Below are 22,805 nucleotides of genomic sequence, written 5' to 3'. Positions count from 1 at the left end.
GAGAGAGCACGTGGCTAAGAGGACATGAGGAAGTCCGGTCTGATAGGCCGAGATGACGTTAGGATTCAGCAGCATTCGGCTCGTTAACTTTGTCCAGGATGACGACGACGACGTCGTCGTCGTCGTCGCCAACGCTTAACGGTTTACGTTACGCGTTCTTTTTGTTTTGGATTCCGCAAGCTGTCAGCCATCCCGACTGGTGCAAACGCCATAATTTCCATTTCCCAGTGGCCTTGATAGACCCTCTGGCACAAGTGATCGGACTGCATTCCAACAGCAGCCGAGGAACGTCCGCCCGTCGACGGGCGTCCGCGATTAACTACAATAGCGTGGCGAGAAACGCGAGCGAAACTGTATCGATCCCCTCAATATTTTGCGGTCAACATAATCGTATGAATTTGCAATTAAAAGCATATAAAGCAATGGTTCTTAACCGGAACATTAATGTTCCGCGAAAGTGTTACACAAGTGTTCCACGAAATTATGAAAGCACCTATACATAGAAAAAACTAGTATAATTTTTTTTTAATTTTATGAATATTATTTTTTAAATTTAAATTTAAATTTTTTTACATAATTTGTACTGTATAATTTTTAATAAGAAATATGTTGATGCATATTATTGCCTTTATAATCTTAATGATTTTGATGTTCCGCATATTGTTTCACGATTACCATAATTTTCAGGATTTTAAGAGAAAATTCTCCCTTTGTACTATGAAGGTAATCTATATATACAAACACACACACATTAGAAAGAATGTAAATCTTTAGATTATTTAATACATTGAGCCCTTTTACTTCGAACGGATCTTGCCTTCTGTCATCACGATCCAGTTGCTACAAAAAAAAAGTAATCCACTCTGAGAAGGAAGCGTTTTACAAGAGTACCTTGTTAATCTACCATACGTGCCTCCTATGCATGTACGAGCGTGACACCCACAATTATATCATCAGAGCTTACATCCGCGAGCGTTAAAGCGACCATTAAAAACGCATCGAGTATCATCGCAGAATTATTAGCGATCGACAAACATATAAAGACGCTCGATGATCTAACGCGTTACTTTCACCATCATCTCGCATCGACAAGAGATTATTAATAATGGCCCGAGACCCGAGCTGTCGCTGCCGATTGGGAGCGTAACAAATGTTGCGTTATCAATAAGACACCCAATTACGACTGAATTAACCGTAATGTAGTGACACACACGGCAATCGGTTCTTGCTACCGGCTGCTCTACGAGTATTCATTTCACCGAGACACCAAGAGATTCATGGCCGGAATAATTGAACCACTATTTTCGGAATCTTCTTCGGTCTGTCAGGGCTAAATTGGAATTTATTATATTTATTATCTCTACAACGCACGCACACATATTTTATTCTCTAGCTGATTCCTTGCTATTCGATTACCAGGTTCCTTTGCATGTCAATAAATTTAATTTTATTCCAGCCGTGACATACAGGATGTTTCTCAAACATATGTCAAAATATATTCAAGGGATTATTCTTTGGGTTATTTTAGGAAAATTTATATACCTGATAATTTTTTTGAAAATCGCTTCGTTTCTTGAAGATACAGGAGGAACAATTTACAAGAAACAAAATATTTTTATTGCATAAATATTACATGTAATAAATATAACTTCTTATTGATTGGTTTATTGGAATATCCTATACTGAACAAAATTATTAAATTAATTAATATTTGTTTTAACACTGACTTATTAATCATTTATTTGTAACAAATAAATATTTATCTGTGTTGAAAAGGAATTTCTTATATCAAATAAATATTTTTCACATCAAATCAATATTATTAGTTTCAAATAAATGATTTATCAGGCAGTATTAAAATAAATATTTATTCGAATTCGATAAATCTTTTTTCAATGTAGGAGTTTTCCGTATTAAATTTTCGAAGAATTATCAGAATATAAATTTTCATAAAATGACCCGCAAGGAACCACTCCTTGAATTTTTGACATATATTTAAGAGACACCCTGTATATGCTACGAATCGAGAAATATCGTTCCGCCTGTGATTTGGACCTTAGAGAGATTTAATGTATAACGGCCAGGTTCATTACTTTAAATAATTACGAGACCACGAGGGTCATAAAACACGAAAGCAGGTCACGGGCAGAAAAAAAGGGTGTCAAAAAAGTTTCACCGTCCGTTCCGCATGCGTTCCTCTTCGATCGCGCGGAATAAAATGCAATTATTAAATCGCACCGCGGTTGTAATTCATTACACGGCGCGGTCGCATAATTACTTCCGCCGCAGTCGAGTCCGCTCTCAACGGGATTTTACGCGCTTCAAAATTAATGATCCGAAATAAATTTCATAACCGTCCGTGACTTAAATAAAATTAAAAGGAATCCCGCGAAGAGAGTAGTACCGATATTTGTATTCGTTTCTCTTCGACCGCGTGCAAATGTAATATATTGCCGCTAAAATTTCACGCCTTATAATTATATACAATGCGAATGTGTTTCGAGATTTTTTTTATTTTAATTTTTGATACTGTGAAATATTTATTTTATTAATTTTTAATATTCGAAAATTATTAGACTAAAATGATAACATTTGACGTTTCATCATGACGTACATCGAGATTTTTTAGTTTAATCTTTGATATTCATAAATTAATTTTTTATTATAAAATTAAGTTTAAGTTATTTGATATTTACAAATTAATTTTATTAAAAAATTAATAAAATTAATTTAATAACACGTTTTGTAATAACATTTTTTACATTTAAAAATAAATAAACTAAAATGATAATTTCGAGGTTTGATCATCCGTATAACGAGAAATGATAATTTGCGGAAGAATGAGATAAGCACACATAATTCGAGTTACAAACAAAACGGCAAACGCATCTACCTTTTCTTTTTCAGATCTGTAAAATTACACCATTCTCGGTGGCAGTTTACAATTTTGCCGGTACAAGGCAGCGCCTTATTACTCTCGATTACTCAGAATCCATCGTGTGATTATGGCTACGTGCCTTTTCTATTCTTACAAATTACTCATCCGTTATTAAGACCTGTCATTTACGCAACCTGCGTCGAGCATTCCGCCGACGTAGGTATATTGGACGTGCAATAGATCGGAATGCAAATAATTATGCGAACGGCATGTCGCATAAATTACACGGGCGCATTATTCATTTGCTGATCGAGTACCGCAAAAAAAAACTTGCGAGGTCTCGCCGCATAGCGTTCTAAGTGGAGAAACTTAGAATTTACTGTATGTTAATGTAGGCGTTGTGAGAGAGAGAGAGGGAGAGAGAGAGAGAAGTCGAAAAGAGGAAAGGTACACTTTGAAAATTTCGCAAACAGTCTTCTCTTCTTTCTTATGTTTGAAAAAGTTTTTAACTTCATACTAAATATGTGCACAAAACATAATTGTATTAGCTTCTATAAAAGAACCAACCCATACAGCACCGATAGATTGCAAAAACATTACAACAATCTTTCACTGCAATATTGCAATATTGCAAATTCACTGCAAAATGTTGCTACATCATTGCTGTTGAATTGCAGCAATGTTAAAATGTCCGCTTTTTGGAAGATTGCAACAAAATATTACAACAACATTGCAATGTTATGAATTTGCAATAATGCATTGTTATTGCAACCATAAACTAATGTTGCATATACAGGTATATAAATGTAAATAAATCATTAATGAAAATACGTTGTAATTAATTTATATATATTACAATATATAAATTATAGAATTTGGATTACATGCAATATTTCCGAAATATTAATGTCATGTTGCTACAAGTGTGCTGGAATTTTGTGCACCTATATCTCTGCAATGTCTTTATAATGTTGCATTGCAACTTGCAACATTGCAACGTTGCTGCAATATAATTGCAATAATCTGTGCTGTATGGGAATATTATTGTTCGGTTATCGCAATTGTTAGAATATTATCTCATATCAAAATATCTTTTTACACAAAAATTTACACCATAGAATTATTCGCAAAAAAAAGAATTAGCCACCATAGCTGAATTTTAGAGCTGTTCTTATACTACACTTGAAATTTAGTTATCATGCCTAAATTTTAGCTATGAGAGCTAACATTTTTTTAGTTGTAGAATTCTCCATTAAACTATAGCTAAAAATATTAGTTAGTGGTAATTAATTTTGTTCCTCTTTTTAATGCTTTCCTCAGCATCTCAAGAATTACATTATCATTTTCAGGTTCGTTTGGAGAGTATTGGTGCAGAAGATATTGTGGACGGAAATCCTAGATTGATCCTTGGTCTCATTTGGACCATTATTCCGAGATTCCAAATACAAGAGATCGAGATCGATGTGGACGAAGAGAACGACAGCAGCGAGAAGAAGTCTGCCAAAGATGCTCTGCTACTCTGGTGCCAGAGAAAAACAAATGGCTATCCCGGTGTCAACATTCAAGACTTTACCGGTGAGTCGAGTTTTCTTGCATATGATTACGCGGCATGAATATTCGATCTTTGAAAGTCGCAAAACACTTTGAGAAAATCTCGCGAGATTCTTGAATTTAAAAAAATATTTATTACAGTTTTACAAATACCGCATATTTGTCTACAAATTTTATTCTGCATTTTTGAATATTTGACAATTCGGCAAATATGTCTGAGTAATATTTTACATTTCTCTTTTTAAATATAATATGCAATATAATAAAATAAAATTATATATACGATATCTTAAAATCTACGGAACCACCTGTTAATAAGAGATTCCTAAGATTATTTGGAGACTATTTTTCCTTAGTGAAAATGTCGACGAAGGTCATCATTTTTGCCATCATGTATCTTTGTATCAAAGTTTTAAATTAAAATTCTATAAGTTAATATATAAATATATTATAAAGTAAACTAAAATTAACTTGAAGATTTTGTTAATATTTTATTTTCACGAGGCTTAATTTGCGAAATATCTTTAATTTTCAATCTCTTATAACTTGAAAATTATTAGTGCATCGACATTTTTACTGAGGAATAATAATTTCCAAATGATCCTAAGAATCTGCCATTATAGAAATTGAAAGTATAAGAAAAATTCAAAATATATAATATTCTAAATTTTATACAAACAGGGTCCTGGAGAAGCGGTCTTGGTTTCAATGCTCTCATACATGCTCATCGACCAGACTTGGTCAATTGGTCGGAATTGCAGCAAAACAAGAACATCGATAATCTCAATTGTGCCTTCGACGTTGCCAATTCAGAACTCGGCATACCGCGACTCTTGGATGCGGAAGATGTGGACACGGCCAGACCCGATGAGAAATCCATTATCACTTATGTTGCTTCTTATTACCACACGTTCGCCAGAATGAAGAACGAGATAAAGAGCGGCAAGAGGATAGCGAATGTACGGTCACTTTCAAACTTTATTCAATTTATGTATGGAAAGAATTTATGAAACAAAATATATTTTTAACATTTTAAGATTTGATACATATTTCTCTCTGATAATTTTGTTTAAAATTTATATAAAAATCAGAGAATATATATGTATCTAGAAATTCCCATCATATTTTATATAAATTTAAGAAAGTATCTTATAGTTTCTAAAACATATCTTTTATCTCTGCAAAAAATGTGTCAGAATTTAAATATTCGCATTTCAGAATTAAAATGTTTCGGAAAGAACTAGAACAAAATTCAGGAATTTCTAAGTGTTCATTAAATTAAATTGAATTTTATATTTGTACAGATCGTTGGCCAAATGATGGATGCAGACAAGATGAAGGTTCACTACGAGAAGTTAACGACCGACCTTCTCGAGTGGATCAAAATGAAGATCGAAGTCCTGGAAAGTCGCAGTTTCCCGAACTCGCTCGAAGGTATCCAACGGGAGCTTTTAGCGTTCAAACAATATCGCACCGTAGAGAAGCCGCCGAAGTACAAGGAACGATCCGAAATAGAAGCATTGTATTTTCACATAAACACCCGGTTAAAATCTCTGAACCAGCCAGCGTTCACTCCGCAGGAAGGCCAGTTGATTCACGACATCGAGAGAAATTGGGTGGAGTTAGAGAGAGCAGAACACCGTCGCGAGGTTGCTCTGAGAATCGAGCTGTTGCGACAAGAGAGGCTCGAGCAATTAAATTATAAGTTCGAGCGAAAGAGCGTACTCAGGGAAGGCTATCTGAAGGAGATGATCCAGGTGTTGACGGATCCTCGATACGGCAGCAATTACGCGCAAGTGGACGCGACGGTGAAGAAACACGAGGCCATCAGTGCCGACATTGTGGCGCGCGAGGAACGTTTTCACGATCTAACGAATATGTCCGAGGAGCTTGTGCGAGAGAACTATCATGGCCTCGAGAGAGTCCGTAGTAGAGAACAAGAGGTGTTGCAGAGATGGAAAGAGCTGCTGGCTTTACTAGATCATCACAAATCCAATCTAGTCGCGCTGAGCTCCTTGATGAGTCTGATGAGAGAGATCGATACGACTCTAGCCTCAATCCAGGAGCTTCAACTGAACTTCCAGAGTACCGACGTAGGTCCGCATTTACTAGGAGTTGAAGATCTTTTACAAAAGCACAGTTTGCAGGAGCTTCAAGTAACGGCTCTGGGCGAAAGCCAGAGGCGACTCGGTAGACAGGCTGCTCAACATATTACGGCACAGCCGCAAAGTAAGGAAGTGCCACTGTTGCAGCAAAAACTGGAATTGCTAAATCGCACCTACGACGAGCTTATGGAGAACAGTAAAGAGCGCAAGGCTAGATTGGAGGATGCTCGAAACTTTTTTCACTTTCTTCAAGATCACGAGGACGAGGAGTCGTGGCTAGTAGAGAAGCAACGAATTTGCAAGGCTGGCATCTCCGCGAAAGATCTACGAGCCGTGATATCGTTACAGCAAAAGCATAAGGCCCTGCAGGACGAGATGAAGGTGCGCAGGCCGAAATCCGAGCAGCTCTGTGACGCAGGCAGGAAATTAATAACCGACAATCATCCGTCTGCACTGGAAATACAAAATCGAATAGACTCGTTGCAAGAACATTGGAGAGTCTTGGAAGAATTGGCGGCGTTGCGGAAGAAGCAGCTGGACGACGCGGCCGAAGCGTTTCAGTTTTACGCCGACGCGAACGAGGCGGATTCGTGGATGAATGAGAAAATGGCGTTAGTCGCTTCCGAGGACTACGGAGTGGACGAGCCAAGTGCTCAGGCCTTATTACAGAGGCACAAGGATCTGGAAGGCGAATTGAATGCTTACAGAGGTGACGTCCAGTCTCTGAATACCCAGGCGGAGAAACTTATCAAATCCGGCATTTCTACTTTAGAATTAACCGCCGATCCGGAACCGGTTGCCGAATTGGAACAAGAAGAGTGGAGCAAGGAGATCAGATTGGTGCCGCAAGATGAATGGGTGGACGAGGTAATTGAACGAATGGAACCGAGAATTGTTCATGAAGATAGAATGGTGCCGCAAGTGAAGAGTTTATATGCGTTCAACGGCCAAGATATACATATTGTGAAGGGTGAGGTAATGTTTCTGTTGAATAAAACAAATCACGATTGGTGGAGCGTTAGAAAAGCCGACGGCACGGATGGATTCGTGCCTACCAACTACGTTCGCGAGATTGAGCCAAAGATCGTACAAGTGCAGGTACGTAAACTCGAGAAAATTAAAACGACACAACGTGTGAAGAAGACGAAGATGGTTAAGCAGGTGGTTCCAGTTCGACGATTAAAATCCATTAAATCTACCGTGAAACCGATCAAGCGAAAGACGATGAGCGATGGCGACAGCGTGGAGAAACGACAGAAGAAGATCAACGATACTTATAGCGAGCTGCAGGAGTTTGCTGTGAAACGTCACGCATTACTGGAGGACGCTATCAGGCTCTATGGCTTTTATCGGGAGTGCGACGACTTTGAAAAATGGATAAAAGACAAAGAGAAGATGCTGAGGGTCGAGGATCCTCACGATAATGTCGAGACAGCGAGAAGAAAGTATGAAAAATTCTTAACGGACTTGTCGGCTTCCGGAAAACGAGTGGAGGCGATAGATGCGGCGGTTGACGAATTTGTTCGTCAAGGCCACAGTCAACTTGACAAGGTCAAGACCAGACAGAGGCACATTCATCAGCTGTGGGATCATCTAAACTGGCTGAAAACGCAGAAAGAGAAGAGTTTGGAGGGTGCGTCAAGCGTCGAATTATTTAACAGAACCTGCGGTGAGGCTCACGATTGGATGTTGGAAAAAATTACTCAGCTGGACACAGCCGAACTCGGACCTGATTTGAAGACTGTACAAGCTCTGCAGAGAAGGCATCAACAATTAGAACGAGAATTAGCACCAGTCGAAGAAAAGGTAAAATATCTGGAGCATTTTTTAGAATAATAAAAATAATAGAGAGAATATTTATATTTCAATTCTTATAAATTAATATGCTTACAGGTACGAAAAGTAAACTTGTTGGGCAATAGTGTCAAACATTCGTATCCGCACGAATGTAACAACGTGAATGTGAGACAAGACGAAATCCAGGAACTCTGGAATAAAGTCCAAACGAAGGCCAAAGATCGACGATCTCGTTTGCAAGACGCAGTCGGTCAACAAATATTTATGAATAGCTCGAAGAACCTGATTAACTGGGCTACAGATGTACAGGAGACGATGAAGGCCGAGGAACCAGTCAGAGATGTAGCCACGGCCGAGCAGCTCAAGAAGCAGCATATGGAGCTCGGAGAAGAAATACGAACCAAAGAAGACGAGTAATACATAATTTTATATATATTTTTATATATTCTAATTTAATTTAGAAAAATTTCTATAAATAAAAAATATTATATAAATTATATATAATTAATATATCTAAATATATATTATAAATATATATATATATATATATATAATTCATATATGCAATAATATATTACATATATAATTAATAATCAAATTATTTAAAAATATATTGAATTTATTATAAACTAGTTTTTATAAAACGATATTATTTTATCGAAAATTATTTACAGTAAATAATGATACATTGATATAATAATATTGAATAGAATTTCTTTGAACATAACTTTTATGAATTATATTTTTTGTACTTATAGATTTTGTGAAGTTGAAAAGCTCGCTCGACAGCTGTTACAACGTAATCCAAATTTGACGGATGTACGCGAACGTCTGGATAAACTAAATGGATTATATCCGGCAGTATCGAACAAATGGATGACAAAAGAAGAATGGCTACGACAATGCCTGGAATTACAACAATTTAACCGAGAAGCCGATCAGATTGAAGCTACTACTAGTTCCCACGAAGCTTTCCTTGAATTCACTGAATTGGGTGAATCTTTGGACGATGTCGAGGCTCTATTGAAACAACATGAAAAATTCGAGAACACTCTGCACGCGCAAGATGACAGATTGAAGGCATTTAGCGACACCGCTGACAAATTAATTGCCCAAAATCATTACGACAAAGATTAGTAAGTATCATGCAGCAACAGTTAATGATTAGTTATAGACATATATCTACTTAAGAGTAAATATATCATACGTTATTTTTACGTCTAATGACGTCAGTTTGCTGCTTATCTTTCTTACGAATGTCTGAAGTTATAAACAAAAATATTTTAATCGTAATTTTTTAATTTAATGTTAATAAGATTTTATAAGTTTTTTTATATAAATAAAATTTCCAGCATCAACGAAAAAAGAAACCAAGTACTAGCCCGTCGTATGGCAGTGAAGGACGCTGCTCAACGTCGAAGAGCGGCCTTGAATGCGTCCGAGCATTACCAACAATTCTCAGCCGAAGTGGATGACTTGCGCGGCTGGTTAAGCGACAAGATGAAGACCGCGGCCGATGAGAGTTATCGCGATTTGAATAATCTTGAACGCAAGCTGCAGAAGCACGAAGCTTTCGAACGAGAGTTACGTGCCAACGAAGGACAGTTAAGAACAGTCAACAAAGCGGGCAAGGCGCTGATATCCGAAGAAAATTATAGATCGGACGACGTAGGAAAAATCTTGAAGGATCTGAATGATCAATGGGATCGACTCGTAACACTATCGCTGGAGAAAGGTCGCAGACTGCGACAAGCCTCTTCGCAACACGGATACAATCGCACTATGGAAGACGCCAGGTTGAAACTAGAAGAGATAGAGAGCTGTTTGCAGAGTAAGCAAGTAGGCATAGATCTTCGTAGTTACAAGGAACTGCTGAAGAAACACCAGATTCTCGAGAGCGACATGTGTCAGTGGGAGCAGAAGGTGGACGATCTCGTAGCCATGGGTCAGGAAATGGCGCATGAAGGTCATTTCGATGCGGCGAATATCCTGAAGACCAGTCAAGCCACGCAAAAAAAGTATGTGAGAGTCCTTTGTCATTATTTAAATTTAAATTATACCGTCATTTTCTCTTATCTAATAAAATTGATTTTTTTTAATGATCAAATTCATTCATTGCTGAAGTAAATATAGATATGATGATACAGATAATATACGAAATTCATATTTACAGATTCCGCAGCTTAAAGGAACCGGCTAAGAAACGTCGAGATGCATTGGAGGAGAGTTTGCGCTTCCATAAATTCGGCTTCGAGTTGGACGCAGAATTACATTGGATCAAGGATCACTTGCCGCAGGCATCCTCGACGACGCTCGGACAAAATCTACACCAGGCCCAGACTTTGCATAAGAAGCACAAGAAACTGGAAGCGGAGATCGCCGGTCATCAGCCTATGATAGATAAGACTTTGACTTCCGGACAGGCTCTTATTGATCAGATTCATCCGGAGAAAAAGAAGGTGAATTGCGAGAAATTCTTTGTCAAATAATAATTTTTTTCTCTCGTGGATTCGCATGATGATCGGACATAACACGAGATTGGAGATAAGAAATTGTGATTTTTGCACAGCTGGAGCATCTCGAAGAGTACTGGGTCCACAGAGGTAAGGTGGAAGCACTGATGCATGGAAATGTTGTCACTGATGTCTGTTGCTTTTCCGTTAAATGTTATCAATCGCGTAATTAATAAATTATTATTTTTATAGGATTTTAATTGTATTGGACCACTTGTAGCGCAGTCCCTAAAATTATATTTCTTATAATTGACTCCTGATACACGAAAACTCTTCCTATTATATTATGAAAAGTAATATCAGATGTATATACAGTAATTACATATATAAAAATTGTGTAATTAATTTTTTTATTTCGATTTAAAATCACATGTATCCAGAGTCAATTATAAAATGTTTTTTTTTATATATACCTACAGGGATATTGAACGAGTATTTTATATAATTTTTTTATTTTTACTAAAGTCTGATTTTGCAGCTTATATCTATTCAAAATTAGGAATATAATATTTATCATTAATAGAGGATTTATGTAATTCTAGTTGTAAGTGGAGCTTATTGATTTTTTCCCATAGCTTGATAAGTAAGCCTCAATAATCGTGCGGTTGAAAATGTATATGTATTGCATGCAAATATTAAATAATATTTCTGCCACAGCAACGGAACTCTGGGCAGTGTATAGATTTCATCTGCTGAAATCAAAACTTAGCTTTTAAAAACAATAATTATTGAATAAATTAATTTGTATTTGTTTTACGCAAGTAACACATTGGAAATATAATAAATTGAGCTATTATATACGACCATAAGTAATCGATTACATTGATGCGTTTAATAGATCCAAGAACTATGCGATATTTTGGATGATGCCTGGAGGGACTTGCAAGATAAAGCGGGAGAGCGTAGTAAAGCGTTGGATCTGTCTCTGAAAGCGCAAGAATTTCTCTTCGAAGCCGGTGAGATCGAGAGCTGGCTGAACGAGAAAAACGACGTGCTAAGCTCCACCGATTACGGCAGAGATCGTGATGCCGCCACAAAATTATTAACGAAACACAAGGTATATATTGTAAAGCGTAACATGAAATATGACATCGATAAAACAATTCTGTTATTTTATTTATCTTCGCGGTAGGAATTTTTATAAGTTATAAATTAAAAGGCCAACTTAACGAGCTGATTTTTATATTATAATTTATATTAATTTTTATAGTTATAATTGTGTGAATATAATATTATTAATTATATATATAATTAAATTATATTATTAATTATGTACATGATATATTATCAATTATATATAATATATTATTAAATTAATTATATATTTAAATATAAATTTAACATATATAAGATAGGCAATAAGAGCCAAATCGCGGATGACAGTGCGTTATTCTAAACGAAACTAAATTTTTTCGTTAGAATTAAATACCTGTGCACAAGGCACCAAATTTTTACTTGGACACGGCCAAGATATAAAATTGGAATAATCTCTACAAGAGATTTTTAATTCCATGTATCCCCTATTCCCCCTAAAGAAATAAAGTGCGAGAGAAAAATATAGATCCGAAAGTCGCAGAATCGGGAATCGAACCCGTTCGGATCTATATTTTTCTCTCGCACTTTATTTCTTTAGGGGGAATAGGGGATACATGGAATTAAAAATCTCTTGTAGAGATTATTCCAATTTTATATCTTGGCCGTGTCCAAGTAAAAATTTGGTGCCTTGTGCACAGGTATTTAATTCTAACGAAAAAATTTAGTTTCGTTTAGAATAACGCACTGTCATCCGCGATTTGGCTCTTATTGCCTATCTTATATATGTTAAATTTATATTTATATATTACAGAGCCTAGTTAAACTCTTAATTTAATTATATATTAATATTGTTTATATTATTACAACTAATTGAATAAAATATTATATGAAAAATTCTGATTTATATCTACAGGCTGTTGAACTTGAATTGGACACATACAATGGCATCGTGACAGAAATGGGTCACACCGCTTCTGCGATGATAAATTCGAAGCATCCTGATAGTAAAGCAATAGCCAACAAGCAGCAAGCGATCGTTCAACAAATGCGCGCTCTGCAGCGACTAGCTACCGTGAGGCAGCAACGTTTAATGGAGAGCATGTATCGCCATGAATATTTCCTGGAGAGCAGAGAGTTGGAGCAGTGGATCAAGGAACAAGAACAGACGGCCGCGTCGGAGGACTACGGCCAAGATTACGAGCATCTGTTATTGTTACAAGCGAAATTCAACGACTTCAAACATCGAATAGAGGCAGGCTCCGAGAGATTCAATCAGTGCGAAGAATTGGCCAGAAAACTGATCGCGAACGAAAGTCCTTACATCCAGGACATCGAAAAACGTCAAGAACAATTAGGGTAAGTTTCTGGGTTGATCAAAATTTTTATCTTTATTTCTGCTACTTTAAAACTTTCTTTATTACTTTTATAAAACATTAGTATCACCTTATTTGCACGAAATAAATTAACAAGATGACATAATTGGTATATAAATTATATATACATATATATAATATAATATTGGCATCTAAAATATCTCTTTCTCTTTCTCTCTTTTGTATCTTTTGTATATATAATTCATCTACATTAATAACGGTAACTATATTTTAATATAAAAAAATCTATTTCTATTTTTCTCGGTGTTGGGTCTCACTAATATTCTTCCTATGTACATAATCTATGCAGATCGGACGAAGACGATCCGGTATTTCAAGTAGAAAAACAACATACAGTAATGAAGTGAGTACACTTTGCTTGGTTGCGGAACTCAGATGCACAAATTATATCATACATAAAATAATTCAAAGTTTATACATATGTTTATACATATATGCTTCTGCGTGCAAATTTTTGGAACTTTGCAATTTTTATATCCCTAAACTCTGCATATTTTACTTCTTGGTTTTTCTTTCTACTTTTTAACGTCATTTTTCAATTTTATATTAAATAGAATATTTTTATAAAAATAATATAAAATTTATTTAAACTTGAATAATATTTTTTAATCAGTTTAATCAGTTTATTAAAACGTTAATTTGCTAATTAAATTTTAAAGTAATATGTTAAGAATATTTAAATAGTGATATGTAAATAATATGTTATAGTACCTTATCCGCGATTAATACTTTTTGACAGAAATCAGCTGATAGCTGTCAAAACTACTCCAAATTAAAAAATGTATATAATTTTCAAAAAAGGTAATACAAAATTAATAATTTCTAATTTACTCTTGTTTAGGGAATCATGGCAACATCTCTTAGGTCTCATTCAAAATCGTGAACAGCGATTGCAAGCAGCAGGCGAGATTCATCGGTTTCATCGCGATGTGGCTGAAGCGCTCTCACGAATACAGGAAAAGGAGGCTGCTTTGCCAGAGGATCTGGGTCGCGATTTGAATTCCGTTTTGGCGTTGATTAGACGTCATGAAGGCTTCGAGAATGATCTAGTCGCACTGGAGGCTCAATTGCAAGTTCTAGTCGAGGATGCGTCCAGATTACAAGCTCATTATCCAGGCAACAACGCGACGCACATCGATCAGCAGCAACGAATCGTCGTTATTCATTGGGAGGAATTAAAGAATAGATCCGCTCATCGAAGGGATCAGTTGCAGGCTAGCTGCGACCTGCAACGATTCCACGCTCAGGTATGCTTCTTATTATTATCTTCTGTTTATGCTTAATGGTGTACATTGTTTCTAACGTAAAACTTATCCAGGCTAGAGACTTGATGAATTGGGCAGCTGGATTACGCGCTACGATGTCGACGGAGGAAAAGGTCCGAGACGCGGCCAGCGCGCAGACTTTGAAGGCGGAACACGATGCTCTGAAAGGAGAAATCGAAGCGCGCGAGGAAAATTTCAGTTCGGTACTCGATCTAGGCGAGGCCATGGTGCAAACTGGTCACTATGCCGCTATAGTAAGTTTAATAAATCTATGTCTTATCTTGTTTTTAAGGATTGCGGGACTCCCCGCCTTTCAGTCATTAGCTGGTTAAAGAAAGATTTATAAACTGCACAAGATATCTGTACATTTTCTTATTAAAAATTTCAAACTTTTTTCTGTAAATTGTAAACTGTCCAAATTTAAGTTTGAGTACTTATATTTTAGATCTAACAGATTTTCCAAAAAATATATAAGGGTTTGTCCGGAAAGTAATGCGTCGCATTTTTTTAAAAAAGAATTTATTGATCGCATAGGTAAAACAACTTAAAATTGTTCGAAGTATGACCCTTCTGCGTCAATACATTTTTGCCAACGCGATTTCCATGCGTCATAAGATTTCTGGAACTCCTTGACTGGGATGCTGTTCAGGGAGGCCGTCGAAGTAGCTTGTACGTTGTCAACCGACTCGAGCTGTTGTCCTTTGAGCTCCCTTTTCAGCCGAGGAAATAAAAAAAAGTCCGCCGGGGCCAAGTCGGGACTGTAGGGCGGCTGCGGCACCGTTGCCACACCGATCCGGGTCAGGTAGGCCGTAATATAACTTTATCGCATAGCGTTGCTCTATCGTTCTCTCCATCACAAGTTCGACGCGACCACTAAGCAGAGGTTCACAGAATAAGCCGTCCTAACCCTCCAAGCGCATGGAAACAATTGAGCGACCTACCGTTGGAAAGCTAAGGGTACCCCCCTTCCTCCCCAACCGGTCCCATCGCTCTGCGATGTATAGTCGCGTCACAAAAAAATGCGACGCATTACTTTCCGGACAAACCCTGTACACATGTGAAAACGCGATGAAACATATCCGCACATGAGACTGATCACTGATAATAAGTCCAGTATCCGTTAATCACGACGATATATCTTTCAGGATGTCGAAGAAAAATGCAATCAACTCTTGGACGAGCGACAGAAGTTGCACACTGCTTGGCAGCAGAAAAAAGTGCATTTGGATCAATTGATCGACTTGCACTTCTTTTTACGAGACGCCAAACAGCTCGACACTTTATCCAGCACTCAGGAGGCTGCGCTGAGCGGCGACAACTTCGGGATCTCCGTCGAGGAGGTAGACGCGCAGATGAAGAAACACAACGAGTTTGAAAAATTGTTGGTTACCCACGAAGAAAAACTAACTGCGCTGCAAGAACATGGAAACAAACTTTTGGCGCAAAATCATTTCGATTCGTCGACAATCGCCCGGCGATTGAACGAGGTCATTCAAAGACGTGGAAAAATCCGAGACTTAGTGCGACGTGCGAAGAAAAAAGTTGGAGGCCAGTCTACTGCACGCGCAATTTGTCAGAGATGTGGGTGAGGCAGAATCTTGGATCGGCGAGAAGCAGAAGAAATTGGAAGCGGAAGCGTCAAAAGGCGAGGTCTCCAGTTTGGAAGACAAAATCAAGAAATTGCAGAAACATCAAGCATTCCAGGCGGAACTGGCGGCAAATCAAAGCAGAATCGAAGAGATTAAAGGTAATTGATTGATAAATAAGTTGTAATTTTTCCGCTTACATACATCGGATTGATAATAAATTTATTTAAAACAGCAAAAGGAGAGACGTTGCTAGCGCGAAAGCATCCGGCTAGCGTGGAAATTCATCAACAATTGGAAAATTTGCATACGTCCTGGCGGAAATTGCTGTTGGAATCTGGAAATCGAGGTAGAGGTTTGGAGGAGGCTCAAGATATCTTGGAATTTAATAATCAAGTGGAGAAGATCGAGGCCTGGATCAGAGACAAGGAAATGATGGTCCAAGCCGGCGATACCGGAAAGGATTACGAGCACTGCTTGAGCCTTCAGAGAAAACTCGATGATGTGGACAGCGATATGCGAGTGGACGATTCCAGAATAAAAACTATTAATGCTTTGGCGGATAAACTTATAAAACAGGTAAAATTTTTTAATTTAAAAAATTTTTTAAATACATTTTTATTATAGTACATTAATTAAAACGTAAATTTTATTACTGAAAAACGTTTTTGCTGTTTTGATCAACAGGGTCGCGATAACGAATCAAAAGCAATTCAGCAGCGGCGCGATAACTTTAACAATAAATGGAAAGGTTTGCAAGGTGCGCTGAGTATGTACCGTGAAACATTAGCAGGTGCATTAGAGATCCATCTATTTAATCGGGATATAGATGATACAAACCAAAGAGTTATTGAAAAATCAGTGGCCATGAATACGAGCGATACAGGAAAAGATCTACCAGCTGTCGAACAACTACAAAGAAAACAAGAGGCTATGGAGCGAGATATGACGGCAATAGAAGGGAAATTAAAAGTGAGTCAAGAATTAATGTTCTATAAATTATTTTATTTTAAAATTAATAATTATATATGGAATAATTTAAATGAATACTAATAATTAATAAATTTATTAATTAAAAATATAAAAAATAATAAATTTATGTGCAATAATTACATAGTTTATAATACATACATTGGATATTAATAATAATAACTGCATATACATTTTATCTCTTTAAAGCTCAATCTTTCTATTTAAACAAAAAAATTATTACAATATTATTTATTTAATTTAATTTAATTTAATTTAATTTTATTATTAATTTTAAAACTATTATTTATATATATATTATATGTGTGAATATAGTTTGCGTGTACATTAAAGTATGATTAATTGTAATAATTCCAAGTACATTTATATAAACATAATTTTAAGTACAAATAACATTTTATATTTTAAATTCATTTTATATATTTTTTTAGGAGCATAAGGCAGAGTCACGAAAGTTGTCGCACAAATATCCGGACAAGGCATCCGAAATAAATGGAATACTGTCCGAACTGGAATCTAATTGGGACGATCTACAACGTCTCACTCGACATCGACGCGATGCTTTAAATCAAGCTTATACATTGCACAAGTTCCAAGCTGATCTGCACGAATTGGACATTTGGGTGGCCGATACTATCAAACGCATGGACGAATCCGAACCACCGAGTACCATATCCGAAGCTGAGGCTTTATTAGAACTGCATCAAGAGAGGAAAGCGGAAATCGACGGTCGACAAGATGCATTTAAAGGTCTGAAGGAACATGGTCAGAAGCTTCTATCGATCAATGAAGATATCAAGGATAATCTCGAGCATTTGAAAGAACTCAGACAGACATTGGGAAATGCCTGGGATGATCGTAGACAGAAATTGACGCAAGCGCACCAGTTGCAACTGTTCAAGGAGCAAGCCGATCAAGCTGATAGCTGGCTGGCGACGAAGGAAGCGTTCCTCAATAATGAGGATCTTGGCGAATCCCTATCGGGAGTAGAGACACTGCTGCGTAAGCACGAGGAGTTCGAGAAGATGCTGATGTCTCAACTGGGACGTATCGACGAGCTCGAAAAGTTCGCCAATGACATACTATCGCGCGAACATGCGGACTCAGGTATAATAAAGCAGCGAATTGCTTCCGTTTGCGCCAGACGGGACAAGCTAAAGAATAGTGCGACGGCCAGAAGGAAGAAACTTTTAGAGAGTCATCATCTGCACCAGTTCCTCAGAACATATACGAAGTGGAAGGTTGGCTGCACCAGAAGCAACAGGTAGCGAGCGATGAAAATTATAGAGATTCCTCAAACCTGCAGAGCAAAATACAGAAGCATATCGCGTTTGAGAGTGAATTGATGGCGAACAAGGCGAGAATCTTATCAGTGGCCAACGAGGGTGAGGCGCTCATCGAGGAAAACCACTACGCCTCGAAGGACATACAGGAACGGTTGGACGAGCTGGACGCAGAATGGAACCATCTGCAAGGCACCAGCGAATTGAAGAAGAACCGACTGAACGACGCGTATCAGGCCTTGTTGTTCGGCCGTAGTTTAGACGAATTCGAGACGTGGATGGACGAGGTGGAGACCCAGTTGCAGTCGGAGGATCACGGAAAAGATCTTTCGAGCGTGGCGAATCTGCTGAAGAGACATACCAATTTGGAGAACGACGTGCTCGGTCATAACGAGGCGTGCGAAGTCCATCAAAGAGACAGCCGCTAGCTTCCAGAAGTCGGCTCACTTCATGCGCGACGAGATTCAGGAGCGAGCATCAGTCACGATAAACAGGTATCACAGTCTCCAGGAGCCGATGCAGATACGCAGGGACAACTTGGAAGACGCAAAGTTGTTGCACCAGTTTGCAAGAGACGTCGAGGACGAGTTACACTGGCTGTCAGAGAAGGAACCATTAGCCGCGAGCAATGATCTCGGAAGTTCTCTTACTACCGTGAAGCGATTGCAAAAAAAGCATCAAGCTTTGGAAGGAGAATTATTGTCCAGAGAACCTGTAGTAGCTTCTTTGGTTAGCAGAGCAACCGTGATGATTCGAAGTGGACACTTTGCGGGAGACAAGATTGAACAATTAATTAAAAAGCTGCAAGAGGAGTTATCGCATCTCAGAGATCTGGCGAGCGTCAGAAAACTGAGATTACTCGATGCCGTGGAATCGCAAACGGTAAGATTAAATGTACCTTTATGATAATGTTGAAAATCATAGTGTTATTAAATGATAAGTAATGCATAGATAATTTGAAGATTTGATAATCATAGAGAAAAATGCATGATTTTTATATACAATATAAATTAAAAAATTTGCATTTTATGTACAGTTTTATGCTGAAGCCACGGAAGCTGAGCAGTGGATTAGAGAAAAACACCCGCAATTAACGTCAACTGATTACGGCAAGGACGAAGATTCCGTGCAGTCTCTGTTAAAGAAACTAGAAGGTATCGAACGTGACTTGTCCGGTTTCGAAAGCACAATTGACAACCTAAAGAAGCTATCACACGGTCTGGTCGAGCGGCATCACTTTGACAGCAAGAATATCGCTCAGAAACAGGCCGATATCGAATTCAAGTTCAAAGAATTGCAGAAATTGAAAGAATATCGATTGCAAAGATTATCAGAGAGCGAAAAGTTTTACAAATTTATCAGACAGGCGGACGAAGTGATCGAATGGATCGGGGACCAAACAACGGTAAATTCAAAGATAATTTTTAATAAGCTAATTATATAATTATATGTATACGCACCAAACATTTATATTCATAATTAATATTAAAATATAATTATTAAAGATATTTTAATTATACATATGGAACTACTATATTTTTTTACACAAATCTTCAACAATATTCTGCATAAAAAGTTAGTAAAGAATAGGATAAAAAATCTCATAAACTATTCACTTTTTGATCATCCTACCCTTATAACTTCTTATGCAGAATATTGTGAGGAATCGAGTTATATAAAAAATGATGGATTTATTTAAGAAATTAAAAGTGATCTTTACATGACTTAAACAATTAGCCAAGGTTGAGTCATTTTTATTTGAAACATTTTGTTCTAAAATTAAATGATATCGAGATATTTAATTATTAAAAATAAAACAAAACATCTTGTATACATAATTATTAAACTAATATAAAATATGACCAGGTTGCTGCATCGGAAGACTACGGCCGTGACGTGGAACACGTGGAACTGCTGATTCAGATATTCGACAATTTCTTATCCGGATTGACGACAAGCGAAAGCCGGGTGTCGGCTGTACTTGACGAAGGACAGAGATTGATAGAGCAAAACAATCCCGAGAAGAGCAAGATATCTCTTAAGATCGAAGAAACGAAGCAGCAGTGGGAAGACTTGAAGGAATTGGCGCACGCTCGGCAAGACGCGCTGGCGGGCGCCAAACAGGTTCACATGTTCGACAGAACGGCCGACGAGACCATCTCTTGGATACAGGAGAAAGAGGTGGCCCTTAGCTCGGATGGTTACGGCCACGACCTGGAGACGATTCAGGCTCTGGTGAGGAAGCATCAGGGATTCGAGACCGATCTCGCGGCCGTGAAGGAGCAAGTGGAGTCTCTGACGGAGGAGGCCTCGAGATTGATCGAGCTCTTCCCAGACGCGCGTGTACACATTGATGTGAAGCACCAGGAGGCCGAAGCGGCGTGGACCGAACTGTTGGAGAAGGCGGCTCAGAGACGAAGCAAACTCGCGCAAGCCGAACAGCTGCAAGCCTATCTGGGCGAGTACAGGGAGCTGATATCCTGGATAAACGAAATGGTGGCCAAGGTCACGGCGCCGGAATTGGCGCGCGACGTTCCCGGCGCTGAGGCGCTGATCTCCAGGCACAACGAGTACAAGTCGGAGATCGACACTCGCGAGGAGGCCTTCGACAAGTTTTACCGGATCGGGCAGAAGCTGATCGAACAGGGACATTTTCTCGGGAAAGAGATCGAGGATAAGATATCGGCACTGCAACAGCGTCAACAGATCTTGAAGGACACGTGGCAGCAACGGAAACTTATTTACGAGCAGAACTTGGATACGCAGCTGTTCAAGAGGGACGCCGAAATTTTGGAAAACTGGATAGTCAACAGGGAACCGATGTTGTACGACGATAAATTTGGAGAGAGTATCTCGCAAGTGGAGGAGTTGATCAGGAAACACGAGGATTTCGAGAAGACCATAGAAGCGCAGGAAGAAAGATTCAGCGCGCTCAAGCGAACAACAATGGTATGTTTGCTAATATGATGATATGAAGATAATATGAAGATAATACGGTGAAAATAAAAAGAAAAGAGATTGTTAGCAATTATTACTAATGACTTTTATAATATGTATCTATCTAATGTTATTAATTTACTTTCAGCTGGAAGAAGCCTTCCGGAAACAGCAAGAAGCGGAAATGGCCGCGCGCCAAGCGGAAAAAGAACGTGCGGAACGTGAACGAATTGCGGAACGAAAGCGTAAAGAGATACAGAGGATAACCGAAGAGCGAAAACGCGAAGGGGAACGTAGGCGATTGTTAGACAATTCTCATCGCGCTCAACACGATGAGATTAATGGATCTGTCGACGAACACGAATCTGTGAATATGTAAGTAAAAATTACAATTTTATTCAAGATTAAATATTATAATGAAATAGCTGAAATAATTTAATATTTTAACAAATGCTCTGTTGTCTGTATCTATCAGATCAGCTCCGCTGAAGGGTGCTACTTCCGAAACAGCAGAACCCGCGATACCTCAGAAATCTCATGGTTTATCGCACGTATTTGGCGAAAAATTAAGACGAGGTATGTCATTTTTATGAGGAAAGATCGAAAAAATATAATAATTAAATATAAAATATAATTATGTAATATATTATTACATTATAAAATATAATATATATTATATTATATAATAATAATAAAAAATACAATAATAAATAAAATAAATGGTTTTATTATTTATTAATATACGTTTCTATTAAAATTTCTTTAGCAACTTCGGATATCAAGAGAGCCGAAAGCATGAAAGTGGATACGAAGAAGCCAAAACGGACCCCGAGCTTCACGACTAGACGAAGAACGCAAAGTTTCAGAAAACTGCAACGAATGGAGAATATGGACGCGTTGCGGCCGGTCGAAATTCAAGGTTTTCTCGAACGAAAGCACGAGCTTCAGAGCGCCGGCAAAAAAGCAGCAGTTCGATCGTGGAAACAATATTACACCGGTACAACTTAATTATTTATAAAATTTAATAGATGGAAGCGTAAAGCTTTTCGTTTTACAAACATATTTTTATTTCTCGGTCGATGCAGTACTATGCGGGCAACTGCTGTGCTTCTTCAAGGACGTGGAAGATTTCTCGTTGAGCAAAGCCGCTACTGCTCCGATAACGATTTTCAATGCCGTGTGCGAAAAAGCGGAAGATTACACGAAGAAGAAGAACGTGTTCCGATTGAAGTGTACGGACGGCTCGGAATTTTTATTCTTAGCTCCGAGTCAGCAGGAGATGGAAGACTGGGTTAACAAAATTTCGTTCCACGCGAAACTACCACCGAGTCTGCAGCTCTTAAGCTACGACGAGTCTCAGAAGGTTTGCGAAGAAAAATTAATTTATATTTTTATATATGAATTTTTCTGGAGTATTATTTTTATAATTATTATTTTAATCTTGTCTACAATTATTTTTGCATTTTTTATT

At 37.8% G+C, this 22,805-nt stretch overlaps 1 protein-coding gene across 1 annotated transcript in view; it reads left to right on the top strand.

Annotated features, from left to right (window-relative positions):
• Window positions 1-22,805, top strand: part of kst (spectrin beta chain, non-erythrocytic 5 kst) — a 55,654-nt gene that overhangs the window by 28,332 nt on the left and 4,517 nt on the right. The window contains 25 exon segments of the mRNA XM_085486720.1: window positions 4,228-4,453; window positions 5,111-5,388; window positions 5,734-8,340; window positions 8,428-8,744; window positions 9,090-9,467; window positions 9,684-10,349; window positions 10,505-10,790; window positions 11,683-11,901; window positions 12,793-13,235; window positions 13,563-13,616; window positions 14,115-14,520; window positions 14,592-14,792; window positions 15,684-16,058; window positions 16,060-16,285; window positions 16,360-16,703; window positions 16,812-17,096; window positions 17,546-18,332; window positions 18,335-18,801; window positions 18,803-19,279; window positions 19,434-19,802; window positions 20,264-21,346; window positions 21,483-21,709; window positions 21,810-21,910; window positions 22,101-22,331; window positions 22,420-22,697. Of these exon segments, the coding sequence (XP_085342846.1) occupies window positions 4,228-4,453; window positions 5,111-5,388; window positions 5,734-8,340; window positions 8,428-8,744; window positions 9,090-9,467; window positions 9,684-10,349; window positions 10,505-10,790; window positions 11,683-11,901; window positions 12,793-13,235; window positions 13,563-13,616; window positions 14,115-14,520; window positions 14,592-14,792; window positions 15,684-16,058; window positions 16,060-16,285; window positions 16,360-16,703; window positions 16,812-17,096; window positions 17,546-18,332; window positions 18,335-18,801; window positions 18,803-19,279; window positions 19,434-19,802; window positions 20,264-21,346; window positions 21,483-21,709; window positions 21,810-21,910; window positions 22,101-22,331; window positions 22,420-22,697 (11,331 nt within the window).

Source organism: Nylanderia fulva, unplaced genomic scaffold, assembly GCF_048542155.1.
Source record: "Nylanderia fulva isolate GAGA-0341 unplaced genomic scaffold, ASM4854215v1 Scaffold47, whole genome shotgun sequence".
NCBI lineage: Eukaryota > Metazoa > Arthropoda > Insecta > Hymenoptera > Formicidae > Nylanderia > Nylanderia fulva.
Note: the sequence above shows the minus strand (reverse complement) of the source record. Positions and strands in the feature narration are given on the sequence as shown.